This window comes from Cyprinus carpio, chromosome B17, assembly GCF_018340385.1.
Source record: "Cyprinus carpio isolate SPL01 chromosome B17, ASM1834038v1, whole genome shotgun sequence".
In the NCBI taxonomy this organism is placed as follows: domain Eukaryota; kingdom Metazoa; phylum Chordata; class Actinopteri; order Cypriniformes; family Cyprinidae; genus Cyprinus; species Cyprinus carpio.
The window spans coordinates 14,147,936-14,172,705 of record NC_056613.1 but is presented as its reverse complement, the minus strand read 5'-3'; the positions used below and the strand labels follow the sequence as shown (position 1 = coordinate 14,172,705).

Here is a 24,770-nt window from a genome sequence, read left to right as displayed (position 1 = left end):
TACATAATGAATTGTATATTGAGCATTTTCATCTAAATGTTTGTTTTTCTTTGGCTCGAATAAATTCTGTATGCTTAATTTATAGATCTATATTATAGATCGCTCTTTTTGTTTGCTCTGTTTTTTTTAAACACTGAACTTCAAACTTATATATGCCATATTTGTTCATTGTATATGCCTCATTGTTTCCATTTGGTGAATAAATAAACTGTTTTAGACCGCTGCTTGAGCTGAACGCGATGCGTCCGGAGTGTCTGTGATACCGATGAGTTCTCCTAGACTCAGTGCTGCTCTTTTATTTTGATTAGATAATCATTAAGTGTTCAAGAATGGAAGCAGTTAAAGTGTGAGAGTATACATTGTGCTGGTATAATTGTATTAAAAAAAAGTAGGTCATTACACTTAAATCAAATCGCGATGAGGACTAGTATCTGTTACTATTAAGCCGCAAAAGTTGATTTAAATATGAATCCTGCATGTTCTGCTTGACTCTAATGAACGACGCAGATGCGAGGTTTCATTTATACTGAAGCGCATGTGACGCTTGCGGTGATTTCAGCTTCTGTCATCTCTCTAAACGAGGACGTATGCAGATGGTTTTCCGGGTTGGGTCTGTTGTTAGAGAGGTTTAGTGGGCTTCTGACCGTTTGATTTGAGGAAAACTAGCCTCATATCACATACACAGAACTGTAAAGGTATTCACAGCAACCCGTCAAAATACAAGTCCAGTGTATTTTTCAGTAGAATGTACATAGCCTACTACTACTACTACTACTACTAAAATGAAACAAATTTTTTTTTAAGGAATAATCACACAACATTTCTTCCATGTTTTAATTTTAATAGTAAATCCCCTTTGTTTGCCAAAAAAGTTTGCTTAATTTTCAGTAATTAAAAGATAAATTAAATTAATGTTCCATGCCTTAATTTGATAACCATAAAAATTTTAATACACAACACAATGCTTGAGGGAAAAAAAAAAAATAAGGCTTCTTTAAGAAAAAATTAATAAATTAAGTTGTTTTATGAATTCAAATAAGTAGACATGCTAAAACACAGAATTTGGTAACAATAAAAAATATGGTGAGAAAAAAAATAAAACATTTCCTATGGCCCTAAACATGTAAATTTAGTTTATTAAATTGATGTGAAAATGTATAAGTTTCATGGTTTTAATTAATTAGACTTTAATTAGAAAAATTAAAACAGAAAAAAACAGAAGTCAGAAAAATTCAACTGGAAATAACGGAATTTGGAAAAAAAATAAACAGAATTTAGGGTATTTGTGGTAATTTTGATTTTTACTTTTACTATTATTGTTATTTTTATTTTTATTATTATTACTACTATTATTATTATTTAGTAGTGTTTTTTTTTTTTTTTAAATAAAGCATTTTTGTTTTTGTTCAGTATCCATTTTAAAAAATATCGGTTAATTAATCAGTATCGGCCAGTGTGGTCCAACCTAACTATCGGTATCAGCAAAATCCACTATCGGTCGACCTCTTATCATATTGTTGAAGTGTGACAAATCAAGAGTTTTCACAGAGATTTCTGATGAGGCCAACAAACAAATGCACATGCGAATCACACTCAAGACAATTCCAAACGTAGTCATCCAAACTGAAGTCGCAAAACAGCATTCCAACAGTCCAAACCTTATAGCCAGTCCAAATTAGACTTCTATATCCCTCACTCTACTTCTGTGTGTGTGTGTGTGTGTGTGTGTGTGTGTGTGCAATAATTTGGAGGGCAGAAAATCCAATCTGAAACATTATGACACGAGTCCTTTGAGAGCAAAGTAATTACTCTCTCTAAAGAGAATGAGAGATGGATGGATGAGAGAGAGAGAGAGACAGAGAGAGAGAGAGAGAGAGAGAGAGAGAGAGAGAGAGAGAGAGAGAGAGAGAGAGAGTGTTAGAGGCAGCCTGTTATCCCTAATATAAATCATCTTTTTTTCATCTAGTTACCTCTCTTTCTCACTTGTTTAATCCTCTCTAAACACCAGGAGCAAAATCAATCTTTGTAAGCTCCCAGCATTTAGTCCTGACACACAATAACAAAATATAAGCAAACAAAAGCCACATGAGCACAGTGGTGGAGCGGTAAACAGGTGGTTTAACAGATGACTAGTGTTACTAAAAGCTACAGTTCCATTTACATTAAATCATTTAACAGACGCTTTTATCCAAAGTGACTTACAAATGAGGAAAAGCATAAGCCATTTATCATTCGAGAGTCTGCAATATTAGCAGTACCAGAATATCAAGAGCAAACAAGTGCAAAAGATAGCAGAAGTGTAATTGTGGAAACATTATTTTAACTTTATGCACTTTATTTTTTATTGCATGCTAAAAACACCACAAGCAATTTATTTATATATATATATATATATATATATATATATATATATATATATATATATATATATATATATATATATATATATTGAATGCTAAATATTTATATATATATATATTTTACAGAGGCGATTGGTATGGGAACTATTAATAGGAAGCACCTTTACTTTTGGACTGGATAAGAATCCGTGGATGAAACCTGCATCCCTTTGCTTTGACTGTCAGTCCTGCCCTCTTTCTATCGGAGCCAAATGTAATTTGTGTCTGAATTAACACGAGCATGCTGAACAGGGCAGAGGAGGCAGTGAGGATGTAATCTCTCCCCCCCACCCTCTCTCTCTGAGTCAGCCCACTGCACTGGACACACACACAATTTCATATGCATCCCTGAAGAGGCTGTTGGCTTCTAGTCCACCTGCCAAGACTGTCTGCGGAGGCCCCCAATTACAGTCTCTGAAATTCATCAGCCACACACACACACAGTGGATTACTTTCAAAACGAGCTGCCTACATAGAAAATGTTTTTGGGCATCACAGGCATCTCGGAACACACCCATGATGGCCAAATCTGCCATCTTGGTACTAGAGAAACCAACACATTGGTAGGCTGAATATTAATGATTCTTTCTGTAACTTGTTTTAGTTTGTTTCATTACATCTCTACAATTAGATTTGAAACAGCCTTTGAGGCCTAAATTGCAACACCACCATGGTGCTTTTCCAACAATTCCAAAACATTCTGCAGGATAGCTGACATTAAAAGTGTTTCGAATGAGCAGTGGTGCTATCATTTTTAAACTACACTTCTGAGAGCATGCAGAAAATATGAAACATCTGCATATACAAATAGCAATTAAAAACGAGCGTCAGGGAAATGAAAAGGCGTGCATCTACAGAAAAGCAGTGACGAGGGGTCCTTGTGTGCGGGCGGGCCTCCTCTGATGAATCAGTGAGCTTTTCAGAAATGGTTCGGTGTCATTTGCAAGGCTCGATTGGAGTCCTTTGGCTTCAAAAGCCCCAGTAATAACCTGCAAATTAAAACTGGAGGCTTTAGTCTGATCTCCAAGCTACCAAACCTCAATATTGCCTCACATAAAAATGCTTTCCATCCCCCAACAGGCCCACCACCCTTCTCTCCCATCTTCCATCAGGCAGGAAAGAAAACCACAATGAAAAACCTTCAATAACAATCCCAGCATTAGACAGGAGACCCATCCGTCCTCAGCTCAAGACTGACTCTATTAATAGCTTGTTGCTTCGGAGGGCAAATAGCAACTGAACATTGCGTCGCTGGTGTTAAGTGAGCCAGAATCCAGAGGCGATCACTTCCTGAATCTCAGAGAAAAGATCAGATGTTTCAACTGCACACATATGGGCTGAATAATGCCATTGTGAGAGAGAATTTAGCTAAAACTGTGCAAACATAATGTGCTGATGCAGATGTGTCTGTGTTTACTGATACAGGTGTTTGTGCAGCGTGTGAACGAAATTACAATATGTAACCAGCTAAATGAATCGGAATTATTTATACAACCCTGTGGCCACAGACACTAAACCACAGACATACATCTTCATAACTGTGCAGCCTGCAACACACACACCGCAACATTACAGCAGAAAGCAGTTCGTAGACGACAGGTGATGTAATAGGATTTTGTCCAAGGAGAAAGGGAGCTAAACATCTCGCTGAAACTCACTGGCAGCACTAGAGGAAAGACAAAGATGGAGCGAGGGGGGGGGGGACTGTCACTTCCAGATAGACCTGGTCTGTCAGCCATCTTTTTTTTTTTTCTCCCAGACGTACCAGTCAGTCTATTCCATCTGAAAAGCTCTGGAGAGAATGACTGTTACTGTATATAGACAGAGGTTTATAAAGAGGGCAGCTACTGGAGTGCATTCAAAGATGTTTTGAAGGTCACGGGTCGACCCCGATGTTTGATCTAAGGTTAGATTCTTTTGATTGGCCGCACAAGTGTTCACAAGCTCACAGACACAAACGCTTGTAAACTAACAGGTCACGTTCGCAGGACAAGCTATTTTTAGGAAATGGACATTCTGTGCTAAAGAGAGGGGCCAAGACCTAATTACCCACAAGTATGTGTTAAATTCAGGCTCAAAATATTTATAGAATATATGTTTCTATTTTCTACATTGTGTTCCTGTTATACATATTTTTTCTTGCTTTTCCTATTCTTTGTTTGTTTCATGTTTATATTCTTTATTTTCATTCCATGTCCTTTCTAGTCCCACGTTAATTGTATTCTATATATTAAAAAAATAGCTATGTTTCCATCCAAAGATTTGAATTAAGCTTATGTGCAAAACTGGAATATTGCATAAAACATATGCGAATAAAGCACCGTTTCCATCCAACAAGTCACAGAGAACAAAATCGTCACTTTTGTTCCACCTTGTAAACTGTGGAACTAAATATCACTAAGAATATAGGCGAAGCCACTTAATATAATAATTTTCATATACTGTATAATAAATTACTTGCGCCTCAGAGAGAGCAGACGAAACACAATAAATGCGGTCATTGCTTTCGGAGGTGGATGCCAGCTGTTTCGGAACACCAGTCATGTAAGACTTTGCTCAGGCTTTTCAGAATGACCACAACAACATATAGATGCGGTGAACGAGATTGATCCACTGCTAGTCAAGTTATCCCATCTCATAGTCATATGACTTTTTCAATGCGCATGGAGGAATTTTTTCGGTAAATTTGTTTTGTTAGCCTACTCAAATATGCACACAAATTTTTTTATGCACATTTTTAGAATTTATGTGCATCTTTGCATTTTCATCCAGCGTTTTTTTATGCGATATTCCAAAATCCGCGTAAAAATAGGTGGATGGAAACAGTCACACATATGGAAAAGTCCAGGACTGGGTCTGTTTATTTTAAAAGCAGTGACCGTTTTCCATTTATTCTCAAAGCAATAGCGCACAACCAGACGTTTAGTCTGGAACGAGGGGCCTGACCTTGGTGGATGAGCCTACATGTGGTTCTTCCTGCATGCTTTTACCTTCTTACTCGACACTTTAAACGAGACCTCTCTCCTCCATTAGACTTCACTTTAAAGTAACCTTTTACAGTACAAGTGCTAGAATTGTGAATTGAGCTCAAAATGTAAAGCAAGCTCAACTGTAACTAGATCAGGTTTCAAACTGCAGTGTGTTTATCATACAGCAAGTTTATGTTATAAAACACCAATGAAATATCTTCTGACTGAAAGGCAACCTAGAAATCATTATTTAAGTATCAACACCTCCGAATCACCAATTATGGACACTTTTTTCTCAATCAGGATGCTGATTGGATGGCCGAGCCGAATCTCCTGCCTGAAAGAGCAAATCAGAGAGACTGTGACTGAAGAGAACGCTAGCGTTTCCCTGCTCAATTATTCTTCCTTTCCCTGCGTGTTTAGAACATTAGGGTGGAAACGTGTGTGTGTGTGTGTGTGTGTGTGTGTGTTGTGAAACAGTGACTCATGCTAACCACCAGGGGGAAGAATAATGAGGCGAGACTTGCAGGGAGCACAGTGAGAGAGAAACAGATTTGAGGGGGTCAGCTGGGGATTCTATGTACACTGGTGTGTGTGTGTGTGTGTGTGTGTGTGTGTGTGTGTGTGTGTCCTCCTACTTGCATTTGCTCAAACATACAAACAGTCACTCTATATTTCCATGGCATGAGAGAGCTGTGGTGGTCATTCCATAACCAAGTAAGCCATGTTTTCCAATAGCTGTTCCTGCTATTCTGAGACAGACACTCATATGAACATACTCAAACATCTATATACATCAAAGAGACAACTTGCCCTCAGCTTTGCAATCAGAGGAATAAACTACATTTTGACAACATATTAAAACAGAAAAACTAACTATAATAATGTTTCACAATTCTTCTGTTTTACTGTATTTTTGATGAGAGTCTTGGTGAGAGTAAAACTTTAAGTTTCTACCCCCGCTCAAATATGCATAATTACTAACAATACCCCCTTATCCATAGTAAAATTAACTTAATGTACAGCTTTCCAGGTCATACAAAGGTGAATATTTTTCTCAAGTAAAGCAGTAATCATTACAGGAATTGCTTCAAGTAAATGCCAATTTAAAAAAGAAACATTCTGCAAAAAATAAAGATAAGCAGAGCAGCAGCCTCCATCATAATTAACTGTGCTTCAAACTGAGAGAAACCTGGGGTTGTGTGTGTGTGGTGGTCCGCTGGGACAGACGGGGTGGCCTTTATCAGGGCCATAAGAGGGAAAACGCATTTTATGCTCTGCTGACCCCCTTTTCTCTCTCCCCTCTCCCTTGTCCACCTAGCAGAAGAATTAGGCAGCAAAATTGATCCATGTGACATGGGCCACCAGTGTGCGTTTCTGTCTGCGAATATGAGAGAAATGTCAAACATGATCACCTAAACCTCAAGCTACTTCATGTGTTCACTCGTGGAAACGGTTCTCTTCAACGCAGAACAGACTCCAAAAAGACCCCACTCTACTACTAGAACATGGCCTGTGGCATTCCGGCACCATTCCCAGTTCCCTGCAGGGGACTGATAAAAACTACTACTGCTGAACTAGCTTATGACAGAGAGTCCTCATTTACTCCTAAACGGCATGTTTCCCCCTGCTAGAGAACCAGGAGTAAACCTTCCAGGGATCAACACTAAAGATTTTTTTCTACTGGCCCAGTCGGTCAGGCCAGTGGTTAAAATTTTTACTTGCCCTGCCAACATTTTCACTGGCCCTGCCACAAAAAAATGTCATTGTTGCTTTTATCTTGTATTGTAATAAATAAGCTTATATGACACCAATTTTTTTGATACCAATAAAATTTTACAGTTCTCTATTTCAATTTCGATACCACATCAAAAATCGCTAGCCAAAAATAACCAGAAATATGAAGTTTAAACACTATTAAAGACAAGTGACAGCCAGTAAATAAGAACAAATTACAAATAATACCACAATTAAATATAGGCTTATAGCACAAAAACAGAAATGAAATGATGCTTTAGGTTTTTATGTTTGTAGATGTTCAGGTACAGAAATTGAAAAATCACATATAAAATAACATTTGCATATTCTTCACTCTGTGTTGCACCTTGATTTCTCATAGCCATTTGACATTAGAGGCAACCACTGCATTTTAATCATGAATTGGAAAAAAAGTGCAATGTTTGATTTATATAAGACTGAATAATTTCAAAATCTGAAGCAAAAAACAGAATAACCTGACTTTAGCTTTAGCATTTTTAGCATTTCATATAAAATTCAATATTTGGATTTTCATCCTATATTTCGCGCATCTTGAACAGTGATCTTGTTCTGTATGCTACAATATTTTCTCCTCTTTGTGTCCTTCTTTAGCCTCTTTAGAGAAATATTATCTCTAAATACGTAATTTTCCACACAAATGGCCACTGGAAAAATGATTGCAGTCAGTTTGTGTGCAAGCACGTAGGGTTGGGTATCGCTTTAATTTTATCGATTCCGATTCTTTTCGATTCCGAGTTTCGTTTATAATGTGATATCAAACATTTATCCTGTCTCTTTTTTGCAAACCATTTATTGGAGCGGAATACCATGAACAAAAATCAACAGTCTACATAAAACCTGGACTCTTTAAGAGCTGTTTGTGTGGAAAATAGAACTGCATGATTCTGGATAGTTTTTTTTTTTCTTCTTTCGAATTATCTTCTTTTATCTGAACTACAAACTTTATCCCAGTACTTCTGTGATTTGAATGTTTGTAACAGAAATAATGATACTGTGTGGCTGAAAAGACTGTGAAGCCGTTTCATTCATGACAGACAGCTGCTCTCTTTTAGGGGTGGGACGATAAATCAATGTGCCGATTAATCGCGATATTTCCGGGCGCAAGATGCTATCAATACTCTGGCACCAAGTATCTATATTTTTTTAAATATTCAAAAGATCTAAATTCATACCTACACTGTGACTGTTTACCACTTTGGCTTATCGGGGTGGCAGTACCTCCAGACTCCTTGTGGTGGTGCTTCCCAGATTGTGGATCATCAGATGAACGGAAATTGTAATTCATAGTGAAGAAGAACTACGAGCGTAATGGTAGACCAACAACAAATCAGAGATGCACTGGAGTCTTATGTTTATGGAGATGAGAACTAAAAACATATGCGTCAACATTTGAAATAATGAACCGGAGCGCGCAAAAGACACGATGATGAACCGATGATGAAATTTTGAGTGAGTGAGTGTGTGTGTATGTATGTGTGTGTGTATATATATATATATATATATATATATATATATATATATATATATATATATATATATATATATATATTATATATATATTATATTATATATATATATATATATATATATATATATATATATATATATATATATATATATATATATATATATATATATATACATACATATATACACACACATATATACACATATATATACACACCTAAAGGATTATTAGGAACACCTGTTCAATTTCTCATTAATGCAATTATCTAATCAACCAATCACATGGCAGTTGCTTCCATGCATTTAGGGGTGTGGTCCTGGTCAAGACAATCTCCAGAATGCACTTGCATTTTTCGAATACTTTTATATGTATTAGTGTGAATTGCATCCTGTTAAATCTGCCACCGTCTATGATCTCATCAGTAATAGTCAAATGGCAATAATGCTGAGGAAACTATTGTCTGTAAACTTTCGAACACTTATTTTAAATAATTAATTGTTTTAAAAAATAGCCTGCTGTGTTTAATAATAATAAAATAATAATAAAGTTAATTTTGCACAAAATAAATTTTATATAAAATTTATATGAAAATGTAGCCACATGCCGTAATATTGAAAACTGAGAATGTGACGCATTGTGATATTGACCCATAGATTCCCACCCCCAGCCACAATACCATGGTGCAGTGAGTGTTACAGTAAGTATATGGTAAATGACAGAAATGTGTAGACTGAAAAGCCTTCTGACTGTATCGTTGCACACAGTGTTTCTCCTCTTTGGCTTTAAACTAGTTTTAATCACAGAGTCATTTGTGTTCATCGCTGAATTCAAGCACTGGATCTCTGGATCGAGGAAAATTATACCACAATAATTATCGTTATCAAATTATTGCCCAGCACTAGGTGGAATCGAAATTTTAATTTGACAACAAGTATCTGATTCCTGACCTTAAGTATCTAATTCTGTAATCGGAATCGATTTTCGATTCCCAACCCTACAAGCACGGAACAGAAAATAGTCTGAAATAAAACAAAAAGATCGGTGCATCTGTACTCCAGTGTACAAATTCAATATAGATTAATCATTCTTAAAGCCACAAAGTTACTTGCCAGGACGGGTATTTTGACATACTTTTGTATGTATTTGCCCACTCAGGCGGCTGTCTGTGCGTGCTGTTCACACAGAACAGAGTACTGAAAAGAGTTGTCTTTCACCCCCACATGCTTTTTAATTGCTTGAATTTTTAAATTAAAAAGTCTTAAAAACACATGCAAATAATAAATGTTTTGGCGATCAGGCAATCTGTCTACTGTCCTGAACGTCTTTCACCCTGGCCCCGGGCCATCGGGCAGTCCTTATTGTCGAGCACTGCCTTCTCACCTCTAGATTTCATCAGACACTGTAACTGTCAGTCATCTGTCACTACAGTAGCAGTCAATCACTGTGCTTGACTCTAGCAGCAAAAGACAGAAAAATGTTCAAATTGCTTGTGTGAGACTTACATCTGGATACTCTTTGACTGGCACAAAGAGTTTCTCCTGTAAATGTACAATGGGTCCCAATGGCTCTGGTAACTCCAGGGGGTGTTTGTCCACCAGACCGTTCACTGTGTCGTTATACATGTCCTTCCTCACTCTGGTTATCTCTGCAGGTAGACAAAAAAGACAAACAGATCAGAAACGGCTGAGTGAGAAAAAATAAATAAATAAAAAAAAACTGACAAAAAGGCATGAAATGCAACATTCCTTTCTTTCATGCAAGATGCCACATTACAGTGTATTTTTCCCGAAATTTAGCTGCCAAATATCATGAGAAAAATCAACAAACACATATTTCCAAGTCTCACAGTAACAGGAACTCTCATCCACACACTGAGACCTTTTAAACAGAAACTCTTTCATAGCTGGCAGCTCCAGATGAGGTTAAACTGCTGCTGCCAAAACATGATTAAGCTCAGGATGTCCATTCCTGTCACGCTTACACACACACACAGAGTTTACCCTCATGCTCATTCCCTCCCTCACACATAGCGGCTGTGCTTTAAAACCTAGTGAGCTAAATGAGCTAATATAGTTAGGGTTTGAAACAACCAGATGGTACAGCAAACACACACCTGTTGTGGAATATAGGAGTGCATTAGACAAAAAGTACTATCTACATTAAGAGTAATTACTCGGGACACACCGATCTGATACCTGGAAAAGTGACGGAACGTTGGTGGCGTTTTGAAATGGAATGAGCACCAGGCATGCAAATCCAATACTAGGTTTAGTCATGGTTGTCCAAAACCGTGCAACGAATCGTGCATTATGTTCCACATGTTCTGGAGTTACATGATAGCCTTAACTGACAAACGAGCTGGAATTCAAGTCTGCTGCTCTCAAAATCATTCTCCACGGTGCAAACACTACTGTCAAAAAGTTTGATGTCAGTAAAAAAAAAAAAAAAAAATCTTTATCCACAGTGCAAACACTACTGTAAGAATAAATTTATTTTATTTATAATAAGGCTAAATTAGAATTATTTTAATTTAATTTTTTCTATTTGATTATATTTTAAAATGTAATTTATTCTTTGAAACTTTAAAACAGTGAACAGAAACATCAAAAGTACAGCATTTTTAAAAATAGAATTTCTTGAATTTTTGTAACAATTTACACAAGAAATCGCATTAAAATTGAAATGATTGAAAACACAAAGAAACAGTCTGCAAGTATCGAACTCTGTACTAGACATAATTCAGCACTGACGTGTTGTCAGCTGTCTCAGAGCAGTATCAAGAAAAGAAGGGGGATCACAGAATTACTAGTGCTTGCACACTAGAAAAAACTCTGACAGAGCGTTTGACGACTAGGAAAGTGTAAGATCCAGGTCAGTCTGAAATCAAGTGGGAATAGAGCAAATTGGATTTTCTAAAAGCCAACTGGACCAATCCCACTGAAATTCTCATTGGCTGCTGGATGCATATGTAAGAGTAATTTTTGGTTACATGGAATGCCACTTTTACAAACGCTTGGATTTTTCCCTACACACCAGTCCATATAGAACTCAATGGATTTGCAGCATTCTCTGATGAAGTGCAACTAATGTCCTACAACACCGATACTGAGTGTGTGTGTATGCATTTCATGGGGCCCCAGAATCCTAGGAGGGGTTGAAGAGTGACGCAACACCCAGATCAAAACATGGGCCATGTAAGGATGAAACATTTAACACAACATTTTTTCTCTCACACTAGGGCTGGGCAATACGTGAAAAAAAAAATCTTATCGATAATTATATCGCTTTAAAAATATCTAAATATCTAAATATCGCTTTAAAAAAAAAAATTGCAATATCCGATAACTAGGGCTGGACCAGAATATTCGATTATTCGAATATTCGTTTGGTGGGATGGCTTCTGATTTTCAATTTTGAGATTCACCTGGCATCCCCCGCGAAACGGTTCTCATTCGCCCTTGAATATGAATCACCCATGAGTGAACATCATGATTCGGTTCATCTAGAAGAGAAGACAAAAATGCCAAGACCTCAGCTGTGTTGGAGCACTTTGAATTGAGTGAGGACAAGACAAAGGCAGTGTGCCAAATATGCGATTTGAAACTGGCCTACCACAACAGCACATCAAGCTTGAAAAAAGTACCTGAATTCGTTAAGTAATACATGTATAGTATATCGTTGGAGTGCTTTTATCCGCATTTTTAATCAGTAACTTTACACACAATAAAAACGTGCATTTAATTTGCTTGGAAAATACTTGCGTATACGGCAGTCATAAAATAAAAATAAAAAAATAAAAAAAAAATAACCATACAGTAGCCCAACCTAATAAGTTTGTCTATATTTAAACTATTGCTCTTAACAGATCTGTGTGTTTAGTATCACACCGTCATGCGTGAAGTCGATTGGATGAACGGTTCTCGACATAAAAATGCAAACAGACAGACAGACAGACACACAGAGATTGGTTTGCTAAAGTCTGTAAAGTCTAAAATCATTTGAAATTTGTGCCAGTACGTCATAAAACGCAGCAGCAGTTTACTGTTGGGAATATGTCAGCTGCGTGTAATAGGTTCTATTGTATTTTGCCGCGCCGCCCGCGTCCGTGTACACATTGTGTTAGAGAGTAGAATATGTTCAGCCCCCTCCCTCCGAAGCTTCGAATATTCGGTGTTGATAACTACCGATGCTCCGAAGCTCAAAAAATGGTATTCGGACCAGCTCTACCAATAATATTGTCTACCTCTTTGCGTTCACTTAAGACATAACCGATTGTATTATAGGACATTTTGATATAATTGTGTGTATTTATCAATTCGAATGTGTAAGAATGCGAGAGAGCTCAGTCCAGTGTTCGCGTATATAAGAGGCGGCTTTTGTGCGTGCGCTGTGTGTGTGCAGCACAGAAAACAGCGCGCGAGTGTAGATGTGAGCTCTATTTCGTCTTCTTGCAGCTGGATCATAATAAATGTGCATACAGGAATCAAGAAGCAGAATCAAAATTTAATTTTATAACAAGTAATTCTATTCCTGAACTTATGCATCTGATCTGATTTCCGAAATAGGAATACCTTTTTGATTCCCAGCCCTCCTACTAAATTATTTCATTTTTGCATGCAAAAAGACCTGTATGATGACTATGAGGCTATGTAAAATATTTTTTTGCAACTTATTAGGTTTATTATTTGTAATTTTTATTCTGATAATATCGATAATCGTCTGTTACCGGACTGTTGACATCGACATTGCGATACTTACGAGACATTGTCGATATATGATAATATCATCATATCACCCAGCCCTATCTCACACATGCAATAAGTCCCAGAAGAGGTGACACAACTGCTGCAAGTATATTAGCCACATTTACAGAACTCAATCTATCTTCTATCTTGACCAGAGTTCAACCTCATATTCCTCCACCCTTCTCTTTTTCCATCCCTTGCTTTCACCAAGTGTCTCTCCTTCCACCTTTCAACACACTACAGCGGGAATGATTTCTCTCTGGCTCTCTGGAGTAAAAGTGCTGCATGTCTGCATGTTTAATATTCTTGGACTGCAAGAGAGTAGTTTAAAGTAAAAGCAGGAATTAAAAAATTTAAATATCCTCGACTCAACCACAAATGGGTCATGAACATGAATGCCGTCCATTTAAATCTTCTCCGAGGCTCACACAGTATACTTACCATATGACCTTTCAATATACATCAGAAATAAACTTAAGTGTAAATGATAATCAGTGTTATACTTGATTGTTTTATTTTTGCGTGTCTTTGTCACACACATACACACACTCAACCCTCGCACCTAAAAGCACTCTTTTAGTGTGCACTTAAAAAAAAGAGCCAATGAAAAACAGAAACTAAAGTGTTTCTGTTCTTTGGCTGACCGAGAGAGCCACAGTGAAATGCCACATTACCATAAAGTAGCAGTGAGAGAGAGAGAGAGAGAGAGAGAGAGAGAGAGAGAGAGAGAGAGAGAGAGAGAGAGAGAGAGAGAGCGCGAGCAAGCGATATTGAGCACATGCCATTAGCAGGCACAAACTCTGAGGTGAGTCCTAATTTCAATGCCCAGGCCGCTGGTAGCCTAATGGTTAAGTACCTTGTTTGCCAGCACAAAGGTTGCAGTTTAAACTTTATTAAGGGGTGAGGCGGGAATGTGGAAAAGTAGTGACAACAAATCCTGGTCCATTAAGCAAGACACTGAGCCCCACAATCGCTTAGAGGTCAGGCTGCTGGTCTGGGGTTGGTTTCTGTGACAGAGGGGGGTAAAAATGGTTGTGCAAGTTGTGACCGCTCTGGGTTCAGTTTGATAGGTATGCTGATGATCTGCTGCCTGTTCCACTTCCCATAAATAAACTACAGGTCACTGTGTAGTTATGAAAACGCAACATGTGGGCTACCCTAGACATTAGGGGTGGGGAAAAAGGTTTACAGACACATCAATAAAAAAAAATTATATATATATAAATATTGAATGGAATTTGAACGGTAGTATATGGAGGGAAACACAGGGTGATAGTCATAAAAAGGAGGAGGAACTGTAGGCTGTGTGTTAAGAACGAAAGAGAACTTTTGCTGATCTAATATTGCACCATATTAGAAAGCAAGACGGACAGTGCACACATTAAAACCAAAAAAATCCTCCACAAATACGGTGAGCAGGTAGACAAGGTTAAACACCCCAAGACCCTGAATCGGAGGCTGTCTGAACAGACTATTCTCTTTCTCTATCCAGTCCTTTCACTGCCAACCCATCCATCAAAACAACCATCCTGTCCTTATGCTTGCTAATATAAGCAGCATTACTACATCAGTAAAGATGAACTATAAGTATATAAAAAGGTTTATATAAATACATACAAATGCCATCTATGGCATCAGAAGTCAAGGAATAGAGAGGTCTGAATAAAAGGTAAACAGGAAAAGGCTGATGCAAAGACAGAACTCTTACTGTGAAACCTGCTGCTTTTTAGCACTTCAGCAAACATCTGAATCCATCTGTCTGAGAACTAGTTACTTAGGAGCTATTAAACAGACATTGATAGTAATGAAGCAGGAGCGAAAAAAGTCACATCTTAATTGTTATCAGTTAAAGGGACAGTTCACCTAAAACTGAAAATTCTGTTATTAGTTACTCATCCTCATGTAATTCAAAACAAATTCATTCAAAGGAATATAATATTTTTTTATTGTATTGACAAGAATAATTACAAAAACAATAAATAAAAATAAATCTTGTGTGTTCATCTGTCATTTGGATTCCTGCATAATATCAGAAAAGAATAACGGCTGTGATATTTAAATATACCAGTATTATTACATACAAGCAAATCAGTTTTTCAAATATCGGAACAAAAGTGTATAAACCTCAGCACAGTGAACAAGCCTTGGTTTCAAGGGTCTGAATTTACCATTTCTCTTAAAAAACCCTTAATGGATAAGGAAGGGAGGATGTAGCGGAGTGAATAGCGAGAGTTTAAAGAAACGGTGATTCCGCTGGTACTTTAGTAGATGTTACACAAAAGGATGGAGCGTGCTCAAAGCTCTTTAAGATTAAAATAAAAGAAAGAGGTGCTTGAGATGAAAGCTTGCTGATGTACAAGTTTTTCCACTTTGAAGCAATGCACTTCAGCTAACATAAAGCACAGCTAGCCTCTGCAGCCACAAGATTCCTGCTTAATGCATTCTCTACTTTATTCAAGCTGCAAATGACTTTCTCATCAGACAATTCAATTCTGCACTTACATTCCAAACTGAGAAAAGAGGGGATTCTTTTGGGGGAAAAGAAAACCCGGCCTTTGGAAAGTATGTACATTTCTTATCAAATGTCAACACCTTTTTTTGAAAGTGTAAAATCCTTTGCCTCCAAAACCAGAATTCAGTATATTTCACTGCTGACGGCCAGAAAGTAAAAATCCTTTCAGAAATGTTTGCTTTATGCATTAATTCTGTGAGCTCAGCACTGCATTTCATGTTTTGCCAGGGAGAATATTTTCCTGCAGCATTAATATGGGAATATGAGAAATATGCTGCAGAGTTTAAAGAGATGCAACAGCTTGTCAAAAAATCAGGTGATGGGAGCTTGTTTATGCAGGTACAAAATACAAGAGATTTTCAATTTCCTTGAAGCAGTCCAAATTTTCCATGTCATAAATAAAGAATTAAACAGCAAACACTTTATACTGTGAAAACATCATTACGTAAACATGCTATATAAAACAAACTAGACTGTGAATAAGAAATAAAGTTCTGCATGTATGTGAGTCCATCCCAAGCGGGAATTTCCTGGTCTCTCTCTTGAAACCAACACGGAAGTGACTAAAACTGCAATTCATCGATTGGCTGCTAGAGGCTGGCCCCAAAAGGTAGTCAGTCCCATAGACTCCCCATGTTAAAATGCCCAACTTTACAGCAGAAAAAAAAACACGTTTACAGCCTGGTACAAAAAGTGGTTTTGGTCTATATAGTTAATTTTGCCCTTCATGATATCTGTGAGGGGTGTGATTTTTTTAATTTTTTTTAACTCATCCTTTTAAATTATATTAAGCCTCAAAGTTCTGCATAATTAAGGGCGTGGCCACTTGAGTGACAGGTGGATTGCAACTTCTGTGACCACCGTCGAGCTAGATGGGCGTGGTTTCAGCAGCCAGCCCCGCCTCTTTGCTCATTTTTGATTATCTGGGAGTGACGTGCTGCCAAGATGGCAAGCTTTGAGCTTCAAAAATGCTCTTCATAAATCTACAAGTGATGTCACGGACACCATGTCCATGTTTTAATACAGTCTATGGTCCATCCCCACCAGGAATTAACTTGAAAAACTGTACAATAAAGAGTAATATCCATTCTAATTTTAACAGGGGTGAGAAAAGTATTGTCAGTGAGCATTGACTTGTCTCAGGGTAATAAACTGATTTTTTTGTTTGTCTGTTTATTGCAGTTTCTCTACTTTAACTGACGAGAGGCCCAAAGTAAAAACTGCTCAGAGAACCAGGCTTTCACAGAGACTGTCTTCTGTAAATATTAGAATTGAATTTCATAAATAAACATTCATTATTTTGGGAAGCACCTCGGCTCCGTCAGGAAGGGGAAAAAAGAATAAAGACCTCTGCTTCTCAGAAAGAGGAAGGGAGAGGTGAAACAGTCAAACGCAGAAGAAAAATCTCTGTCTCTCTCATTCAGAGCTTACATGTTTGGTGCCGCCACGCACCAACTCAAATGTAATCAGTTACCAGAGACCGAACTACAACACTCCCACTGAATGCTACAACCTACAGAAAATAATTTACTGAAAGGAATTTAACAACTCTGGTTCAAGTTTTCACTGAGTTTGAACATGATTATTGCAATAAATCCTTAAATGTTCACCCAACAACACTGATTACTTGGCCTCATTTTGTACTTAGTATTTTTTTTTTTTTTTTTTTCTGTTTGACTGATATTTTGAAGCTCAATTTGCAGGGTTATGTCTGCAACGTGTCACACTGTAATTGTTCGGCTCAATCCAGTGGAAGTGCTGGCCGATGCTGAAAGATTCCCTGGATCAGCACCAGCATCAGTTCAGTGGAAAAGAGGTAGAGAAGGCAGAGGTGGGGACTCTCAAATGAGCACACAATCACTGAACACTCTAGAATGCATGAGAAGCTGGTTAGACAAGTTTAAACACACCTACACTCACACCACTTCACTAAAAGACCATTAAACACTAAGATTTGAAAGCACGCAACAACTCACAAACAAGTCCCAGATTGGCATTTTGATGGGAAAACAGAGCGTTCCATTTTAAACCAGGGACTGAATGGAAACAGATGGATCCAAGTATGCCTGCAGTTCTCAATGCCCACGAGGAAACACATCAGCTGTATTAGAAACTTCAACACGTCATCAGATGGGCAGGAGGTAGAGGGGAAAGGCATTTTAGAGATAGAAGATCATTTCAGAGATAACCAACAGGTCACAAAGATTATACATATCCCTGCCAACAACAACAGGTGTTTCTGAGTTATATGATATCAGAAAGACTGAGGATTAAAAGATTAGAAAGCTGGACATTAGTAGTGGAATGAACCTGATCCCTGACCTAACACACGCTCCGATCTCTCCTTCATCTCGCTGCACATTCCCAGATTGTCCTACTGCAGTCCGGGTTTCCGCAGAGCCATTATGAGGAGCTAAATTTAGCAGGGAGGCTTGTCACACTTGATGATATGGTGCAGGGTTATAGAGTAGAGCTGTTGGGGAGGGGGTGGGTTTGGGTTATCATTCAGGATGAGAGCACAACACAGTTACTGCGGTGGTTTAATGGCTGCCCTGCAGGGCGCAGGGTCTAACCACAGCCTGTAGATTACTCTTACACCCAACCCATATGCTGCACAGGGAATCCAACAGCTTCAAAGTCTATGGTCACAAGAAGAGTCTGTTCAGAAGCAGGTGAGTTTGGGACACTGAGGAACAAAAGAACTGACACAGCCCGGCCGATCCAGCCAAATACACATGAATACACAAGCATTTTTCCTGTAGCACTATTCAGCCACGGTGCTGCTGTTGAATCACTGATGCAAAAGAAATATTTTTTGTTGTTTTGAGTTTGTAGTTTAAACTAAATGTGATTGAAGAGACACCATGATATGACACCAAAGAAATAAATAAATGGACAACACTGTCTGTCTATTGCATTATTTTTACTGGATGGATTTTACTTTTACTAAAATAATTACTCGAAATTTGGGATTTTAAAAAGAAAAAAAAGAAAAAGAAAATCTGTGGCTTTTCACCAGGGTTAAAATAAAATTCTTGCTCTCAACACTAATCGGTTAAACAGGAAAAATGTTTCGGTCAACCAATACTTTTCTTTTTTTCTAAGTTCTCCAAGAACTACGAGCAGGGAGACCAATATGCTTCAAGGACTTTGTTATCTCTCACACTCTCACTCACACACACAAGCAGAACAGATGTTACTGAAATTAAACAGGTTGTAGTAGAGATAAGAGAAACTGATTATACTATTTACAAATGTACAAATAATTCACTTAATTTGCCATATGATGTGTTGACTCCACTCCATCTGTGCACGCACGCACACACACACTAACAAAGGAGGTTCAGCAGGATGTGGATCAGAGGAATAACAGGAAGTAAACGGAGGATGCAGAGCTGGTGCAGAAAGAAAAAGCCATCGATGTTTTAACAGACCATCAAACCCTGTGAGATCAGTAAAATCAGATCAGTAACAGGCAACATGGAAAAAATATACACTCATATCATGGTTTTTACTAAAGATTAGTATGAAGATCAAGTTGGGCATTATTATTTATTAATTCCTCAGGAATGCCTTCATTGCACACACACAAACAGAAAATGCAGTAAACTTGCTAAACAATGACAGGAAGAACTGAATGCTCAAGCAGGAAGGAAGGAACCAGTCAGTAAATGTGCTAAGAGTAGATAACCAAACACCTCCTTCCTCCTGGACAGGACACCTCCCTTATCCTCCTTAAACATGGTAACAAACTGGCTTAGTATGACAAACCAAAAACAAAAAAAAAGATCAAAACAAGCTTCTTTGTTCCCTTTTCCATTCAAAACTGAACTCAAAGTTTTCTTTAAATAACTTAGTGTGGTGTTGAAAAACGCACTGTGGTGTTAGCACTAATCGCCAGTGGTGTGAAGGAGAGCAGAACTGATCTGATTCTGTGGTTTGGGCTCTGATGGTGGTGGTGGTCAAAAGCTAGCCATGGCAAAATATTAACTAATATAATATACTAACCTTCCTTTTCATCATTTCTTCTTTTTTTCTGTCCTCTAACAAGGCGAGATGGAGTGGCAGGGCTGCATTCCTCTGCTTTTAATTAGCAGAAATGAGGGCAGCCAATGACAAGGACCATTTACACCAGTGAACGAGAGAAGAGAGAGAGTGAGATTTCAAGGTGCTAGTTTCACTATGTAAGTGATCTCATAAGAGATGCCTGGGGACACAGGATGGCAGACAACACAAAGTGCCATCCTTCACAGGAGTAGTAATGACAGCAAAGCACTCTGGGTAACAGCACCACAACAACAGAAGCTCCTAGACAAGCCTGAGCATGACCGTGTGCGAGAGGAAGGAGACTGTCTGCCAGTCTTGAAGACAGGTTACACCAATTTTATTAAATTAAAGAGCGAGACAGGAGTATATTATAGAATGTTTCTCACTCTAGCACTTTGATGGTTCAATCTAATGTTTAGGTATCCTGTGCCATCTGCCCATGTCACTAGACGAAACCTGTACCAGGAGCGATAAGGTAGATATTTATCAAGGAACTTTCCAGTCATGCAGTGCAGAACAGCAGATGTGCAAAACCAGTTCATTCGCATTCTAAAGTGAAACTCTGCTTCAAAATCCAAGCACCAATCAGAGAACAGCACTACCTGGAGATTCTGTAATTTAAATGAGGGCGCCTACGGCAACTAAGATAAAAACAAATATTTACAGAAATGCTGTGCATGTGTGTGAGAGAGAGTGGGAAAGAAATGTAAACTGATTGAAACTTCAGCATTAGATGGATACCAGTAAGATGGTCTTCACACACATTTATACACAGCAGGAAAAAAAAACACACAAGGAAAAAAACAACAACAGATTCGCAATGTTGTCACTCAGTTTGGTCCACCGCAAGCCTTCAGCTGATGGTCTTAAGGACAGGAACAGAAAGATCCAGAAAGAATGGAAAGAAAGCGTAACACACTAAAAGCAGTATATTCTGCTTTTATTTTTGTGAAAACCATGACACATTTTGTCCAGGATTGTTTGATGGATAGAACATACAAACGATCAACATTTATTAAAAATTTTAAATTATATTTAAGTGTCTTTACTGTCACTTTTAATCAAAATAATGTATCCTTGCTGAATAAAAGTAGTAGTTTTAAAAAAATGTTTTGAAAAATCTCATACTGACCCCAAGTTCTTTAACATAGTTCAAAATCCCTTACTATATAAAGGCATATTTTTATATTCACAAACCCATTCATACATGTTATATGTATATGTGTTGTTTACATTCTCAAATCTGTTGTGCTATTCATAATAATAAACAATCTACTGAATCATTCCAATGAGTTTTACACAAAATGTTTCACCAATGCCATCACAACGTCAGACCTGTGTCCGAAAACCCCAACAACAACAACAGTTTAAAGCGAATCTTGCCGAGCTACCTGAATAACATCTATTTATTAGCACAGTCATCTGAAGGTCTGTGGTTTGTTGTCACCATGTTAAAATAAGAGCATAGGTTATCTATATACAACAGAATGGCACAGCGTGCATCTGCAGCTGCATACGTGTGTAGAATGTGTTTATGGCTTCCTTTAACTGAAAGTAAATGCTTAAACATAGGCGTATATATCAGTCTTTATCTAAATTACTTCAGTCATAAAGCCAAATTAATTTATGGTCACTATCAATTATCTGTGTGGCTACTGCTGCGAGCTTTGCTGAACGTTTAAAGAGTGAAAGAATGCAAAGCCTCACACAATCAGCTTTGTGCTGGTCACACCAGTGCTGTAAAAAGTCTCAAACAGGAAGCTGTAACCGAGGTCACATCCCATATGCCGGAGCAGTGATGTCATGTGTGTGTGAGAGGGTAATGTTAAACACACAGTGCTTCATTGTCCAAGCGCAGACACCCTGTGAAACCACACAGACACTCACCCACCCCCCTCCATGCAGGCTGACCTCATTCACAACACATACTATTTGTCTTTCTATGTGTCTTTCCCTCTCTTTTCTGCCACCCTGTCCTGTTCGACCCTGCCATCGCTCACTCTGTGAACACAATCAATCTGTTGACCCCACTAGCGCACTAAGCCTTCTCACAAAGCACAGTCGTGACATGGTCTTCCTCTCCCATGATGCGCTTTTGTTTTTGACACATTTAAGAGCTAATTGAGCACAAATGCAGCAGCATAACAAGGAGCTAGCAGACAAAGACAAATCTTTGTGTAGTGCAAAGGGCTGGCAATGGCTTCTCTGTTGTGTTTGACAGCGGGATTGATGGAGGCCGATATAACATCCACAACGAAACAAATCTCTCTCCCGCTCTCCCTCTCACACAAACAGTTGGCTGTAGTGGAATGTTAAAATTATAACAGGAGACTAATAGTTCGTTTCCACTGAGCGGTACGGTTCGGTACGCAATTATTTCCGTTTCCACTGTCAGAAGTTGTGGATGGTACCAAAATAGCGAACCATACCGTACCACTTTTTGGTACCCTTCCGCTGGGGTACCTAGCACAGCAAAGGGTACCAAAAGGGTGGAGCTAAACTCACTGCAGAATGTTGATTGATTGTTGACTAGAATCATCACTTTTGCGTGATACAAGGGGATAAAGTGTCCTTCACTTGTTCCGCTTTGCTGTCTATGAGCGCTGGCCTTATTTACATCAGAGTGTGCATACAAAAAAATAAAACAGTGTATTTTATAACTTTATATTTTTACACAGACAATAGCCGTTTCTCAATATGTGCTCTTTTCTGTTCTTGTGGACTTAGGGAATGTCTATTGGCAGTGGAAATGCAAGCTTGATCAGGGTTACCCATACCTAATCATACTGTACTGAACTGTACCGTGCCGCTCAGTGGAAATGAGCCATAAGCTTCAGTGAATAGTCTTTCTGTTTAACCTTTAGAACACACACACAAAATTACAAAAGCTTACACAGACACACACACACAGTCATCTGCCCAGAGCGAAACAGCTGTTCCTATCTGTTGTTAAGGGCTCTAGAAATAATCAATGGTTGTTCTAGAATACTGGTCTTGGTTTCACAATGTTGACGTGTTTTTTAAACATGCAGAAACTGAAGGATGTGTTCTGGAATGCTACTGTGTGGGTTCAGAGGAATAAGTGTTCTAACGACAAGCAGTTTGTCTGTCCACAATAAACATGAATATGCTGTATAATGACAAGCAATCACATTAACAATGCACTTCGTTAAAAACACTCGATTATTATGGCTGCTGACATGATGCATACACTACCATTCATGTGTGGGCCAGATTTTTTTCCCCAAAGAAATGAATAGTAGAATTATGAATAGTTACCGTAAAGACTTACATTGTTACAAAAAAATCATTTCCAAATAAATGCTGTTCTTCTGAACTTCACATTAATTAAAAATACTGAAAAAAATGAATTTTATGATATAAAATAGATATCAAAATATTTAGAAGAACTGAAATAAATTGTATTTTAAAATGTTTTGTTAGCAGAAATGAGCATCCACAATTAAACATTTAATATTGATAATTTTAAAATTCTCTAATATTGGTCATTCATGATATTACACATATATACTGTGCATCCCTAATGTGTACATAACCATAAATAAAAATGTAGACAGAGTGTACTGCAAGAACACTTCCTGTGTGTGTGTGTGTGTGTGTGTGTGTGTGTTTGTGAGAAAGAGAGAGAAATATTTTATTAACAAATAAGAATTAGCTTTAACAAAACAGGAACTTTTTTGAATGGAATCAGTCTGACAACATTTGCTGTAGAAAAGATAAATATCCCACTTATATCACAATGACATCTGCATTCTTCCATGAGGTCTGGTGCATGGCTCACTCTGATTGGCCCTCTATAAGGCAACACTCAAAACAGACAGGGAGGAGGGGAAATCAACACATTGGTTTGGAGACTCCAATTTCTGCAGTGAAATAAAGCCTGCAGTGTTGCCTATCTGCTGCTGAGAGCAAATTGGAGGTGAATAGTTGAAATCACAGGGTGAGACAATCAAACAGAACCACCTTTGGCCAAGGCCACAGTCCACATAGATCAATTCAAGGACCATTTTCTAGCCCGCAAGATATAATCATGATCATAATTACACCTAATTAAAGCATTTAAAGAGAAGGAACAAACATTAGATGGATTCAATTGCTTAATGAATGTGTAGATGAGCGCTGAGGAATACTGTTGTCTGATTTTGCCAAACAATTCCTCTGTTGCTCAATTAAAGAGTGCAAGAACTCAAGGAAAATACAAAGACAAACACAGTGTCTCCAAGCTGCTGGTTGTAAAACGGAGAAAAACAGTGCAGAAATGGCATGAAAGAGGAGTGTGAAGGGGTGTGGAGATATTTCAGGCAGTTGTGGAATGTGAAAGGGTGAGGCCCTTCCCCCGCTCCAGAACGAGAGAGAGAGAGAGAGAGAGAGAGAGAGAGAGAGAGGATAAACACCAACTGCTCCTGGAGAGATTTTCTTAACCACAGACACACATGCTATAAAGCATGACTTTTTGCTTTTCGGTTCTTATGAAAAGGACGCCTCCCCTTCCAAAAACACTGAATCAGTCTGTTCCTGTGTGAGCTGGCCCATGAAAGCCCTGCTGTTCTCCTACGGGAAGCACATGAGCATGAGTGTAGTTAGGAAGTTAGTAACCGTGTCTGAGTCATTGCATCACACTCTCAGCTACAGTAGCCGAAAGAGAACTTGTGATCTGGTTCAACGAGAGCCAAAACTCTTCCAACTAAATAAATTCTTCACTGCACGCGGATGGAAAAGTTGTTGAAGGGTGTGTGCTGGTGTCTCTGCGGTGTCAGGCGGACAGCAGTGCTGGCAGGGCAGAGTCTGATAAGAAACCCCTGCGCTCGAGAGAGACCCCCCTGATAAAGG

The 24,770-nt window shown here is 38.2% G+C and overlaps 1 protein-coding gene across 4 annotated transcripts in view; it reads right to left on the bottom strand.

Annotated features, from left to right (window-relative positions):
* The window catches only part of qkia (QKI, KH domain containing, RNA binding a), a 70,721-nt gene that overhangs the window by 40,945 nt on the left and 5,006 nt on the right, over positions 1 to 24,770 (bottom strand). For all 4 annotated transcript variants that reach the window (XM_042742409.1, XM_042742410.1, XM_042742411.1 and 1 more), the window contains exon 2: positions 10,118 to 10,260. In XM_042742409.1, coding sequence (XP_042598343.1) covers positions 10,118 to 10,260 — 143 coding nt within the window. The remainder of the gene's footprint in view (positions 1 to 10,117; positions 10,261 to 24,770) is intronic.